The sequence below is a fragment of the Lycium ferocissimum genome, chromosome 4 (genome assembly GCF_029784015.1).
Source record: "Lycium ferocissimum isolate CSIRO_LF1 chromosome 4, AGI_CSIRO_Lferr_CH_V1, whole genome shotgun sequence".
Classification (NCBI taxonomy): Eukaryota; Viridiplantae; Streptophyta; class Magnoliopsida; order Solanales; family Solanaceae; genus Lycium; species Lycium ferocissimum.
In genome coordinates this window covers 48,859,468-48,873,452 of record NC_081345.1, presented here as the reverse complement: position 1 = coordinate 48,873,452, position 13,985 = coordinate 48,859,468, and the positions used below count along the sequence as shown (strand labels likewise).

Genomic DNA, 13,985 nt, shown 5'->3' with positions numbered 1-13,985 from the left:
AGTATATGTAATGTAAGGGCCATAAGACGCACATGTCTTTTGAACATATATCTTTTCATTTTTTCCTTAAACGTCAAATTTTTTTCCGAAGAGTTTTGATCACGATAATAATTCTTGACAATACATTTTTTCAGTGCATTCTATCTCTATTAATTTGTTCTTGCACATTTTTATCAATTATTTTAGTTTTGTGCAATCTCATTTTTAAATTAGTCCACACACCCATATTAATAATATGCTCGTATGTTACTTCATGAGATTTGAGCTAAGCACTAACATTTCTCCAATCATTACTATCTTCACTAGCTAGTTTATTGTTACAAGTACTAGAAGTTGTACTAAACAATTTACAATAAAAACAAAAACCTTTATCAAAATCTTAAGAGTAATCTAACCATTTTCTTTCATGTCTTTTTCCCTTTGCCAATTTTTGAATATAATGTGTAGTAGAAAAATGTCTTAAGAATTTGTCCTTTGAAAAATTTAATTCAGTTATTCTAATTGGTCCATTTTCTACTAATAGATCTCTCAACTTTGTATCTGATATTCCATTGACCTGGATCGTATATATTTTTAGGATGCAATTATTTAAATCATTTAGGAGTTCGTGATTTTCTGGAACTATGTTAGGTTTCTAAATAATTTTTTCTGAATTTTCTTCTTAGACGTTATTATGATTTAACTCACCTTTATTAGTGACTCATTCATTTGAAGAACATCCTCCCATATTTCCGATTCAAGATTGTTATTAATTGGTAAAAAATTATCAAGAGCTCCTTCTTCGGATTTGACATATTCTTCAGTTTTCTTTCTCTCTTTTTGCATAACAAAATTCATATTTTCTAGTTGACATATTTAAATTGAATAAATCTAATAATAACTAAACCAAGAACATATACTTATGAAATAAGAATATCAACAATGACAATTTTTCAATGAAATAGAATATAAAGTTAGAATAATAAAACCCAGCTCAAGAATTTGATAAGTTGATATAATTATATTGAAGTAGTGTTGCACTGCTTCAATATAATGATTGCTTGTTGCAATGCTTGATACTTTGAAGAGGACACCAAAAAGCAAATCTTGATCTTTTGTAAGCAGAAACATTAAATTTTGCAGCAGAATGTTTGGGTGTTTAGGAGATTTGAGAATATTCAATAATAAGAAAACAAAAATAATGAAAGGAAGAAGGAGAAAGATAAATATAGGCAATAAAATAGGTACCCGAGTAAGTAAGGAAGTATACTACAAATCTATAATTACCTAGAAAAACTATTTCATTCCCTAATTATTGCTACAACGGTCCGCACTCCCCACGTTAAAAGGGGATAAGTCACTATTGTACTTTCCCCCAAAAATATCTCTTCAAAGTTGGTCTCAAGCCATTGCTTTAATAGCTTTATATATCAGCCGACCATGATCAGTACTGGTATGTGCTTGGTGTGGACTTATATAGTTTTGGGCTCTTTCACCTCAATATCTAGCTTTTAGGGTGTGTTTTTCCTTGGATTATAATAGTGGTATCAGAGCTATCCACCTTTAAGTATCGTGTCCCATTTGTAATGAAGCGAATTGTCGATAGAAGCGTGAGTATCGCGGTAACGATTAGTGAAGATAGGAGAGAAAATTATTTGAAAACGGAAGACTTTTGGGGATAATGGGATATGGAGCGTGTATTTCGCTTGGCTTCTCCAAGTAGCCGTATGTTACTGGACTAGTTACAATATGTAATTTAGAAACATATTTTAGCTGCGAAAAATAAATAAAATAAAAGGTAGTTATTATTTATAAATAGGTCTTAGAGGTAGCTATGACAAGTAAATTTTTTAATTAGAAAAGGATAAAATTAAGTACCCCTTGATCTTGACTGCCAACACCAAAAAAAGTCATTTTCTTTCGTATTATTCTAGCTTACTATACTTACTAATACAAGAATTTTTTATGCCTAGAAATGTACGAGTGACATCTGCCAAATTCTTGGTGCAATTTCAATAATTCTCTTAACAAAACTAAATAAAATAATCTCCATAAGATGCCTATGTTGTTTAGCGTATAAATAATATAATGAGGCTAATATAAAAAAAAATTGAACCACTTGTTTAATTAAAGTTTAATTAAATGTCATATACTTGTGTCATTAATAAAAGGGCTAATTTTAAGTATAAAAATAATATTTGGGATAAATTTGATCCAATAAGTGAAAAAGGGCATTTTTGAGCCATTTCTAATACGTTAAAGATATTTCTATTTCTTTTTACAAAGATTGGCCTTGAACAGCACTGGGCTTTAATTTTTGCCCCTCATATTGGTGATTTTTAATTTTTATCATGCGCCTGTCTGCAGGGTTACGGTTTCGAATGACCCCGGTAAAAAAAAAACAAAAAGAAGGAATTTCGCAAGACAAAGGTTTGGCAGAATTTTGCATGCAAAACTCTACTTGCAGGCAGAGTTTTGCATGTAAGGTATAGTTTTGCAAAACTCATGAAAAATTCTTCCTTAAGATAGAGTTTTGAAGGTAAAATTCTGCTTTGCGAATTCAAACTCTATCTTGTGTTTTTTTTTTTTTGACTGAGTGAGAGTTCGAACCCGAAATCAAAGGACTTTTACCGAAGGACAAAAGTTAAAGATTTCAAATTTGAGGGGTAAAAATTAAAGACCACCCCAAAATAAGGGCATTCATGCGAATTGCCCAGGATATTTTTGATCCAAATAGGTGAAAGAATGACATTTTTAAACCATTTCTAATAGTTAAGGCCACAAATTGAAAATCATACCAATTAAAGCCATGTCGTGAGATTTGTTCAACAGTCGTTGTAGCAGTGTATTATTGACTTGACTACAAAAAAAATTAAAGATTTATTGATATTTGAGTTGGTTAAATCCCCTTTGATTGAGGGGAAAATAAATCATTTTCTAATCCAATTGTACAGAAAAAAATTCATTTTTATATTCTATGGTTCTTTTGGAAATAAATAAATAAATATCCTGAGCTGTAGTCAAGCTGAGGGTCCATGTCCAATCAACATATTTTTCAAACAATGACATGTATAATACCTACCTTTTTTTTTTTTCTTTTTCCACTCATACTACTATTTTGCAATATTATTATTGTCACTCACTTTTCTTTGTGTTTTCGAGATTACCAATTTTCCAGTAAGGTCTTTTGCTACTACTAAATGTGAAGGTTTCCTCTGTGGTATGTTCTCGTTTCAAGTTTACATTTTTATGTGTTCTTGTTACTTACTGGTGTAAATATGTATCTTGGTACTCCTTGTTTGACCAAAATTTTAACTGGATTTGTGTGTTGATGTGGGAAAGAAATCAACAGTAGTTTTGGCTCATTGGATAAATTTAATAGCTTTGACATACTCTCTCAGGTCCAAAAAGATCGTCTTACTTTTCTTATTAGTGATTTTAGATTGACACATTTCTATATTTAGAAACAATTTAACTTTATGAGATGATTTACGGCCACACAAATATCTGACACTTATTTTGGATCATACATTTCAAAAGTCTTCTTTTATTTCTTAAATTTCATGTCAAGTCAAACTAAGACAATCTTTTGGGACGGAGGGAGTATTTGCATTTGCAAAGAAGCCAAGTTTGATGTTGAAGAATAATAGTCTTCTTTCTGAAGAGGGTTAGATGTGGAGTCAGAATTTGAACTTCATGGGTTCTAAATTCTAGGATAGTGATATCAGGTTCTGAATTTAATGATATCAGGTTCTGAATTTAATTTTCATACACATTTGATAAATTTCTTAATACAAATACAAGGTTTGAACTAGAGCTTACTAGATTCGGCTGAACCCGTAGTCGACTTCTAGCTCCGCCCTTGATTATGTTTAAGTGCTGCAGATTATCCGCAAATGATCCTCCTGCAACCTGTCTGTTTTATTTTAGACATAAGGGTGGTTACATATTGTTGCAGGGGCAGAGCCACCTTAGGCGAAGGGTGGTCAGGTGCACACTGTTCGCCAGAAAATTACGCAATGTATATAGGTTAAATGTTAGCTATTATTTGTGTATATATTAAATTTTGCACACCCTTAACACAAATGAGAAGAAAATTTGCACACCCTTAGTCAAATTCTTGGCTCCGCCACTATATTGTTGGTAATTGGTGTGTTGTTTTGGGGTGGGGTGGGGGGGGGGGGGGGGGGGGGCACTATGGTTAGTTTGAATCTTATTACATATTTCTGTGTGTATGTGTTAAGAAACTTTTTATTATGTTTTTATGCTAATTCTGCTGTATTATCCGAAAAGAGTAGTGAGTATACTGGATGCAATGTATAGTCATGTTCTGGAACCGCCTCTGTTTAGACAGAATCTTCTACTATTTACTTGGAGCTTTTGTTGTGTACCCCTAGTGATATATGGAGTAATATATATGTTAAACCGTAAACAGGTATTAAGCAATGGTTGATCAAAATTTTTAGAACACCTTATTACAAGGAGCTTCGTGCGTAGGATGCGGAGTTCTGTGTATATGAGGTGATTTCTACTACTGAATTGGACAATTATGTTTGCATTTGCTTGATAGTCATCGTTTCGAAGAACATCTTTTCGTGCTTGTACATCACATAAGAAGATGATTGCTAGTTGCTAGTATAAGATTTCATTAAGCAGTAGCTAATGTGTTCAGTACATACTTTTGTGATGAGAGACACAAGGTACCAGATTATTAAGTACTTCCCCCGTCTCAATTTATGTGGCACCGTTTGACTTGACACAAAGTTTAAGAATGAAAAGAAGACTTTTGAAACAAGAAAGGGGAATTTTAAAGTTAAGTTGTTTCTAATTATAGAAAGATGACATTCTTTTTGGGACAGACTGAAATGGAAAGTGCGTCACATAAATTGGAATGGAGGGAGTATTATTTTGTTAATGTGTTGTGTAATCTATCATTTGAAAATTTCTAGGTTGTTCGAAAGCATGTGTCTATTTTTGGGTTTTGGAATAATTCTTTTTGCGTTTTTGGCCCACGAAATCATTGCATCACTTGCATTCACTGATTCCTTATTCCCATGAGCTGTAGCTTAGTTGCACATTGAGTATTAATAAAGCACTTATATCTTGCTGTTATTAGAAAAGTTCCCTATAATATAACTTGTGCTAGGCTGGCAGATTTTATTGAACTTTAACTTCTGTTTTTCTGCTTACTGATTCAAAAACTAAATCATCTTCCCTTTTCAATTTGTTATGCCCTGCAGGGTAAAATATATATAAGAAGCATCTGCAATGGGTTCTGGATACTGGCTTAAAAATGTAATCAGTTTGAGAAAAGCTAAAGATGGCAGATCGAAAAGATTAAAGGTAAGCTTCCGTAGTTGCTACTTATTTTATCAACGGTTCTATTTTACTCTTGGATTGGAGAAGCGGTAGATCATTAATTTATCTCAATTTCCAGACTCAACACCAAGAATTAGTACATAATATGATAGGTACTGTGGACAAGGAAATAAAGGCATTTGACAAGTAATAGTCTGTTTAATGGTTTAAGAAAAAGTCGTTTGCTCTCTCAGAGTGATACCTACGATGGTGCTTGCTATTAATTCCTTTGTGCGTGTGTGTGTGGCTTGCCTAAAAGTTTGAAAGAGTTATGTATGGCGCTTAAATAAAAGGGGATTTTTTTCATTTTTGGCCCGTCGGCCGAAATTAATTACAGGAGCCAAAATGTACAAAACCTATATACTGATTATGTATATTACATGTATATTTTGTGTATACTTATGTATATTATATGTATATTTCTACTTAATATACAAAACCTACACATTTTCTCTCTACTATTCTTTCGAGCAGTCCAAACATGTAATTATCCCAAATAAGTATTCTTAAGATGGGAAGTGAAATCACTAATAGATACTCTCATAAATCATGATTCTATTATAGCCCATTCCTTATGTTATTTTCATGAGTAGCTTTTTTCACCAGTACTAGACAAGATCAATCAGATTCGTCGTTTTATTCTTGAGACAGGGAACGTCTATTGGAAGAAAGGGGGATGACCACTCTCAGAAAGAGCCTACAAGAAGAAAAAGTGGCGCCTCTACCAAAAATCATAGGAAACGGGGAATGCCTTCTGAGGATAACGCAGCCACAAGGATCCAGACAGCTTTCCGTGCATATATGGTAACATAATGTGCATAACCATTATAGCAACTAGATGTTGTTTAAATGATTTCCTTGATCTCAAGCATATATGTACCCCAAGTAAATTCATCTGTTGATGTCCTTTTCTGTGAAAAGCAAAATGTTTTATGACTCTGCAGTTATGGAGTTTGTCCGATGGAATTCATAGGTATAGGAAGAAGTTCTATCAAATAAAGATTTTTTCTTTCAACCATTTCTCGATTGTTAATACAATATATATGGATGGCTACTACAAAGAGTATTACACCCATAAATTGAATACTAAAATTCTATAGTTTGATGTGTAAGATTTTAGTTTATAATTTTGGTGCTTAATGAATCATGCTAAACAATGACAGACCACGTTCATAAAAGTTCGGCAGCCAACTCCATGAGTTATAATTTGCAATAGGGATGATCATGAATATTTGTTCTCCTTTACAGGCAAGGAAAACTTTACGTCGCTTGAAAGGAATATCAAGGTTACGTTCGATGACACAACGCCCTTCTGTGAAAAAACAAGCTTCGGCAACCTTGAGCTCTCTCCATTCATGGAACAGGATACAAGCCGAGATTAGAGCTCGCCGTGTTCATATGGTCGTAGAAGGACGTCTTAAGCAGAAGAAGGTGGAGAATCAATTGAAGCTAGAGGCAAAGCTTCATAACTTAGAGGTAAGTCTTAGCCATTTTCTTCTGCTCTGACTGTTTTATACTAGATTTGTCATAAGATATTGAAGCCTTCAAATCTTTATTTGCTAGTACTCCCTCCGGCCAATTTTATGTGAAGGTGTTACTATTTGGGAAGTCAAACAATTTTTCCTTTGGCTATATCTTTCTCAAACTCTTTTTAAATTTTTCGAATCATTAGCTATGTTGATTTGTAGTACTTTTCATGTAGCTTTCAAATATGTAAATTTAATTTTAAAATATTTGAAGAATTTATACCCAAGTTGATAGTCAAAATTAAGTGTATTGACCCTCGTACTCTGAACCCCTTCACATAAATTGGGACAGAGGGAGTGTCTCTTTTGCTCTCTTATACTAGTTTCTTTTTTGGTTATGATCTTTACCTAGAACCAGTTCTGTTCATCCTAAAAAAGATATTTCCAAGAGAAGACTACTCTTTGGCTGCAAGACAAGTTCAATTAGACAAATAAAACATAGAAAGTTGTTGAAGAAACTACAAAGTACGACTGAACAAAAGCTCTACTTTGCGATATCTTTGGTTCATATGAGCTATGGTTCCTGTGATAGTTCTTCAGGATTTGATGCCTTGGCTTATTTATAATTAAAACAACTTGTTATATTTGTACAATTCGAGGAAATTAAGTTGATCTTCTTTTTTCTACATTCCAAATATTGGAATTTCAGACGTATTCCAAGTCATATGCTGCCGTAACCGTACTCTGTGATTTTGTGTTCTGTGTATATTGCGCATATCTTACAAGAATAGAAGACTAAAATTACCAGCGCTTCTGTCAGAAACAATGAAAAAAGAAGAAGAAAAGTTTCCACTGTCTAGGTACTCCCAAAAAGGACTATATATTACTTCCTCCGTTCCAATTTATATGACACTCTTCCTTTTTAGTCAGTCCAAAAAAAAATGACACCTTTCTATATTTAGTAAAAAATCAACTTTAAAATTACCTTTTTATCTTTAATGAAATGATTTCTAGCCACACAATTTCTTATGGTTTGTTTTAGATCACAAGTTTCAAAAGTCTTTCTTTATTTCTTAAACTTCGTGCCATGTCAAACACCTTCATATAAAATGGGACGGAGGGAGTTCTAGTTTTGAGTAGGATCACTTTGAACTACTTTCATGTTTCTGAACCTTATTTGGAGATAACTACACAATGCCCTCTGACCAATCTGTCTCATATGAAGATAAGACACATGGAAATTGGTTAATTATCAAAAAGTAAAAGACATATGGAAGCCCCCGGGGATTAGCTCAATTGATAAAGGCTGTGGGACTTGTGTCTTAGCTCTCAAGTTCGAGCTCTGTGTCAAGGGATGAAATCCAGTATTTTAGCGGAGAAGGTAAAGAGGCGGGCCCATCATCCCTGAGTTTTGAAGCTGCAGTTGGCCCAGAGAGTTGGCTCCAGACAGATTTCTCAATCATCAAAAAATTAAGTAAAAGACACATGGAGAACAGTCTAAGTAGTATGTGTATGACAATGACAATACATTTGAAGCGGTGTGTCAGAGACTCGACTGGATCACAATCCCTTACCATAAAAATACCTGCATGTGTGACAGCACCAACTATGAGAAATCCTTATCAAATGATAATTCATGCCCTACTAGGAGCTCTATATATGCAAAGAGCTTAGTTGTGCACAATAGCTATCTAGAAGCTAAGACTTTTGCACAATAGCTATCTAGAAGCTAAGACTTAAGGACTTTATGCATCTAGTCATTTTCATTCTGAATTTGGTTCACACCAAGTGAACTTTCTAAAACACATGAACAACCACACTTCATTAATGCAAAGTTGTGCCTTATTTCATCCTCGGTCAAGGTAACAAATTTATTGTTGCAATGGAGTTCTGTCGTTTCTGGTTAAGATTATAGTGAAGTCTCCCAAAGTTACCTGAAAAACATATTATTAGTCCCTCAGTCCCAATTTATGTGATGGTGTTTGATTGGGCACGGAATTTGGAAAGAAAACTTTGAAACTTCTTGTCTAAAATAAGTCATAGATGTTTGTGTGGCTATAAATCATTTCATTAAGGGTAAAATGGAAAGTTAAGTGGTAAACTGTCACTAAAAATAAAAAAGGTATCATTCTTTTTGGGATTGACTAAAAAGAAAAGAGTGTCACATAAATTAGGACAGTAGGACAGAGGGAGTATTAGATTCCGTTACTTGTCTAACATGAGCCAATGGCTGACAGGTAGAGTGGAATGGTGGCCCTGAAACAATGGAAGTTGTTGTATCAAGGATACATCAGAGAGAAGAAGCAGCAGTGAAGCGGGAGCGGACTATGGCATATGCATTTTCACATCAGGCATGTTACTTTTGATACGATTCTCTGAGTTATATAGTATTTACATTGTCAATTCTATGAGAAAATGACAAAAATGCTCCTTTATGTGTAAGGGTATGTTCAAAATAGTCCCTAAAGTATGCACTGAACAATGTTGGTCCTTTAAGCTTGCTAAAAGTTAACACTTCTAGTTGCTATCAAATATTTACCGAACTCTGTCGGTTAGATATGACAGGAACAGTGGAAAAAACAGATGTACACCAAGAAAGTCCAATCGAATCTTAAAATATGCAACACGAAAAACTACACCACAAAAAAAATATATATATAAAAACTAGCAAAAATTACACCTCAAAAAGCTGCACCAGACTCTAGAAATAAATAAAAAGAATAGTAGAAACTATAAAAATTGTACCTCTAAATGTGAGTTCCCTCTAATTTCCTTCTTCTTCTTCTTTTTTTTTTTTTTTTTTTTTTTTTTTTTTTTAATAGTTCCCGTCAAATCTAATAGATAAAGTTCGGTTATAAATATTTGATTGAGACTAAAAGTGTTAAACTTTTGGCAAACTTAAAAGACCAAAACTGTTATAGTGCATATTTAAGGGACTCTTTTGCACCTACTCTCAAACATAAAGGACCATTTTTGTAATTTTTTCTCTCAATTCTAGACCAAGAATTATCATTGATCAAAATATTATGTAACAGTGGAGAGCCAATTCCAACCCAATATTTGGATCAAGTAACCATGATTTAGGCAAAGCTAATTGGGGCTGGAGTTGGACAGATTGCTGGATCGCTGCTCGACCATGGGAAAGCCGACTCCCTGTTCGATCAAGTCCAAAAATTGCCAATAGGACAGCAGCAAGCAAGACTCCTAGAAGTAATAAAACTCAAACAGCAAAAACACCAGTTTCTGTTAAATCAAGTTCTGCCAATTGGAAACGCACTATGAAGCCTCGAAAGCTATCGTACGAAGCAGCTGATAAACTAACTGCAAAGAAAGGAATCAACAAAGATGAGGCAAGCATTGACTCTTAGAAGCAATTAAAAGAAGAAAAATGTTCAACCTAAGACGTGTTTCTACAGTTCCGCTGAGGATGATGGTGAAAAACTTGAAGTTGGATATGTGTCTGAGAAGTGAAGTTTGCCAGTTTTTCCTTTACAACAACATACCCAGTATAATCCCACCAGTTTTTCCTTTAAATTTCCAATTTTTTTTTGAGCTTATGTATATGAAAGAAAACAAGTTATTCGTCGACTATTATGTGTATAGATAAACTATACTCATATTCAAATTGTTCTTTTATAGGTGCACAGCCCAGTAAATTCAGAAGCGTTCCTTTATTGTTTTGGTCTCGAAATGTTTTGCTCAGAACATCTGTTTTGTACATAATGTAAAAGATATTGCAGAGTGTTTTTGGTGTAGTAACATCTTATTGCTTGGTGATACTTTGTCAAACACCATTGATTTTTTTTCCAGATACTGTCAAGTGTATCACATGTTGGTTTCATATAAAAAGTTCAAGTTTTCTTTAAGTCGATTATGTTTAACAACGGTAATGTTGTCTCCGTGTGACCTATAGGTCATGCGTTTGAGCCGTGGAAGCAGTCACTAATGCTTGCATTAGGTTAGACTGTCTACATCATACCCCTTGGGGTACGGTCCTTCCCCGGACTCTGCTAACTCGGGATGCTTTGTGCATCGGGAAAGCCACTATGCTTACATTAGGTTAGATTGTCTACATCACACCCCTTGGGGTGCGGCCCTTCCCCGGTCCCTGGGGATGCTTTGTGCACCGGCAAACCCTTTTTTTTTTTCTAGTTTGGAAACATATCAAAATACTTACTATTTTAATTCACTTAAGCATGTACTTAGAAAATGGTACGTTCATGAAGCCTCTATGACAACTGACTGAAATGATTGCTTGAGATACAACTGGGCATGATAAAAGTGCAATAAGTATAATGGCAACCACACTGGATCCTGAGATAGGCTCACCAAAGTGAATTTGTCAATTCTTGTTCGTATATCCGTCACGGAGGTACTTGTCTCTGAAAAGATAAAAAAAGATTTAATCAATAATTGAAAACAAACCCAAAATAAATCCCAACCTTTAAAATACAAAAAGACATGTGGCAGCCATCTGAGGCTGCATTGACAAATACTGGAGCAATAAACAATCCCAAAAAGTGGTATACTGGAATGTCAAAGGCCAAATAAGATTCACTAAAATTTCCATCTTAATGTTGCAGACTCAGTACAAAAAAATAAACGATGCACATCACCAAACATTAGTTTTTAATGTGTAGAGCCCTCAGCCATCACCACAATTAGTAATAATAATTAATCATTCTTTCTTAATCAGACTAAATCATGCAGTGGGGTGATCTTCTCCATAATACAAGTTATGTGAGCACTAGCTCATACTCCTATCAAATGTAGTGAACTGGGAAACTTAACCATCAATTTTCTAAATTTCTTGTTGATGGAATCATAAATATAAAACTATATGGACTAAACATCAAGTGCGAAAAAGTATTTCTGTATGGTAGAATGTTTGTGTAATTGTGTTTGCTTTCAAACGGGCGCATGTACGAGAGATGACGTATGGACTTTAAGCTAGCATGATAAAAAGGATCTTGAAGTTTTGGAAATTAAATTTATCTATTGAATCTAAGTTAGTATCGTTGACAAGTTTTATGTATACCAATTTTCTTATTCTTAAAAAATGAAATTAACGTATTTATAATTTTATAAGAAATACCATAAGTTGCAATTTTATAATTAAAAGCACTTAAGGTAAATAAGAATTTTGAATAAAAATTATTTGACTCCTAAAATGGTAATTGTATCATATAAGATAAAATAAATATAGTGCATATTTTCTTTTAATAGAAACGATTCATATTTGTGCATATGAAATTTTCGACTTGTTTAATCCTTTAAAGTGATATGTTTTCCTCTCATAAAAAACAATTATATTAATTAAGAGAAATTAATATGTAAACCAAATATCATCCTGAGAAAATCTTATCTTAAACTGCATTTTGGAACGAATATTTGTTATTTTTCTACTTCCATCTTCAATTCTAATTAGGTAAAACTATTGATGCCACAGTATAATAAAAGGTAAAATACTTAATATACTGTTACCGTTCTCCTATTCGAATTTGAAAACAATAAATCCTAATAAGTATAACCCAAAAAAGCAATTTCTATAAAAACCAAATCCATGTCATGCATTGGTCTTTTTTCCTCCTATTACATGAATTTATGACTAGCTTTATCTGCAAAATAGTTCTCGTATTATATATATAGTTGTATGCTTTGTTACATTTTCAAACTATAACATATTGAATTCAAAATTCATTCGCTTATCTTTCCTTTAAATTAGACAAAAACTCTTTTTTTTCCTCTCTACGGAAACTCCTCTGTTTAGAAATCTATCAAATATATACATATATATTAAACTTCAAATCATGATCCGCCTATGCCATTAACGACTTCTTTAGAGCTTCCACATGATGTAGCTTTCGAGATATTAACTCGAACATCCTTAGAAACACTAGATGCACGCAAAGTAGTAAGGAAAACATGGAATGGGATGACATATGAATCAAGCTTCACGGAAAGTTATTGTCGTAGAACCAACCCGAGGTTCTGGATTCGAACCCTCACTCAGTCAAAATAAATAATAATTTTGCAAGGCAAGGCTTTTGCCAAAAGTCTGCCTTATGCGGCAGACTTTGCCTTAAGACATAACTTAAAGTTTGCCTTACAAGGCCGGTTCTATGTAACTTTGCCCGAATAGACATAGGTTCATACAAATAGGTTCATACAAACCTATGCCTTGTGAAATTATTATTATTTTTTACTCTGCTGGGTTACGAACCCAGAACCTAGGGGTATTTTCGGCCTTTTTTTTTGCTCGAAATGTCCTTCAAAAGGACAGGTCTTTAATTTTTGCCCCTCAAATTGGTGGTCGTTAATTTTTGCCCTTCGCTAAAAGCCTCTTGGTTCCAGGTTCGAACCCCCGCTCAGTTAAAAATTAATTTTTTTTTTGCAAGGCGTGAGTTGGGATTCGCAAGGCATAAGTTAGGTTTCAAACTCTGCCTTAAGCAAGGCAAAAAAAAAAAAAAAAATATTACTTTGCTGGAATTTTGCATAGGTTTGCCTTGAGGCCTAATTTTGGTTAAAAGTTTGCTTTAAGGCAAACCTCTGCCTTAAGGCATAAGTTGGGGCCCAACTTATGCCTTGCAATTTTTTTTTAATTATTGAGCTTGGATTCGAACCCAGGACCTTGGGGTATTAAGCGATGACCAAAAATTAAAGACCACCAATTTGAGGGCCAAAAATTAAAGACCACCCCAGCGAAGGGCATTCCTGCAAATTGCCCATTTTCGGCCACCTTTTTAAGCGAATTGAGGGGCAAAAATTAAAGACCAGTCCGTATGAAGGACAATTGTGCAAATTGCCCGTTTATTTGTAAGGTGAATTGATATGTGAATTGTGATACCAAAGAATTCACATAAAACGTCTTCTTTTTTCTTCGTCAACATTTTGTTTCAGAAAGTGTAGAGAAGTTTCATGAATGTTGATTTTCCTATTCTCCAATCTTTCGTGGAAAAGAGGTGGAAGGAGCATAAAGGAACATTATAAGAAAGTAGGAAGAAAAAAAAGGAAAATGCAAGTGACATTTTGTGCAGCTGAATGGGGGAAGAAACATTAATCTGCTAGGTGAATTGGAAAATAGAACGGGAAAAAAATAGATGAGATTCCTCCAACTTTAACCAGAAGTTTTGAATTCGTGAAACACCTAATAAGAAGTGCTTCCCTTAAATAAGCTTTATG

At 33.9% G+C, this 13,985-nt stretch overlaps 1 protein-coding gene across 3 annotated transcripts; it reads left to right on the top strand.

Moving 5' to 3' along the window:
* The first annotated feature begins 3,059 nt into the window (after positions 1–3,059).
* On the top strand, positions 3,060–10,592 carry LOC132053411 (protein IQ-DOMAIN 9-like). 3 transcript variants are annotated; one of them, XM_059445440.1, is made up of 7 exons: positions 3,104–3,199; positions 4,446–4,500; positions 5,220–5,322; positions 5,989–6,141; positions 6,586–6,813; positions 9,041–9,154; positions 9,839–10,592. In XM_059445440.1, the coding sequence occupies exons 3-7, from the start codon at positions 5,248–5,250 to the stop codon at positions 10,169–10,171; spliced, it is 903 nt and encodes a 300-aa protein (XP_059301423.1). In that variant the 5' UTR covers positions 3,104–3,199; positions 4,446–4,500; positions 5,220–5,247; the 3' UTR covers positions 10,172–10,592. The 3 variants fall into 3 exon arrangements, with proteins under 3 accessions (XP_059301421.1, XP_059301423.1, XP_059301424.1); XM_059445438.1 differs by lacking the exon at positions 4,446–4,500 and having other exon boundaries at positions 3,060–3,199; XM_059445441.1 differs by lacking the exons at positions 3,104–3,199; positions 4,446–4,500 and adding an exon at positions 3,634–3,653.
* The last annotated feature ends 3,393 nt before the right edge of the window (positions 10,593–13,985 follow it).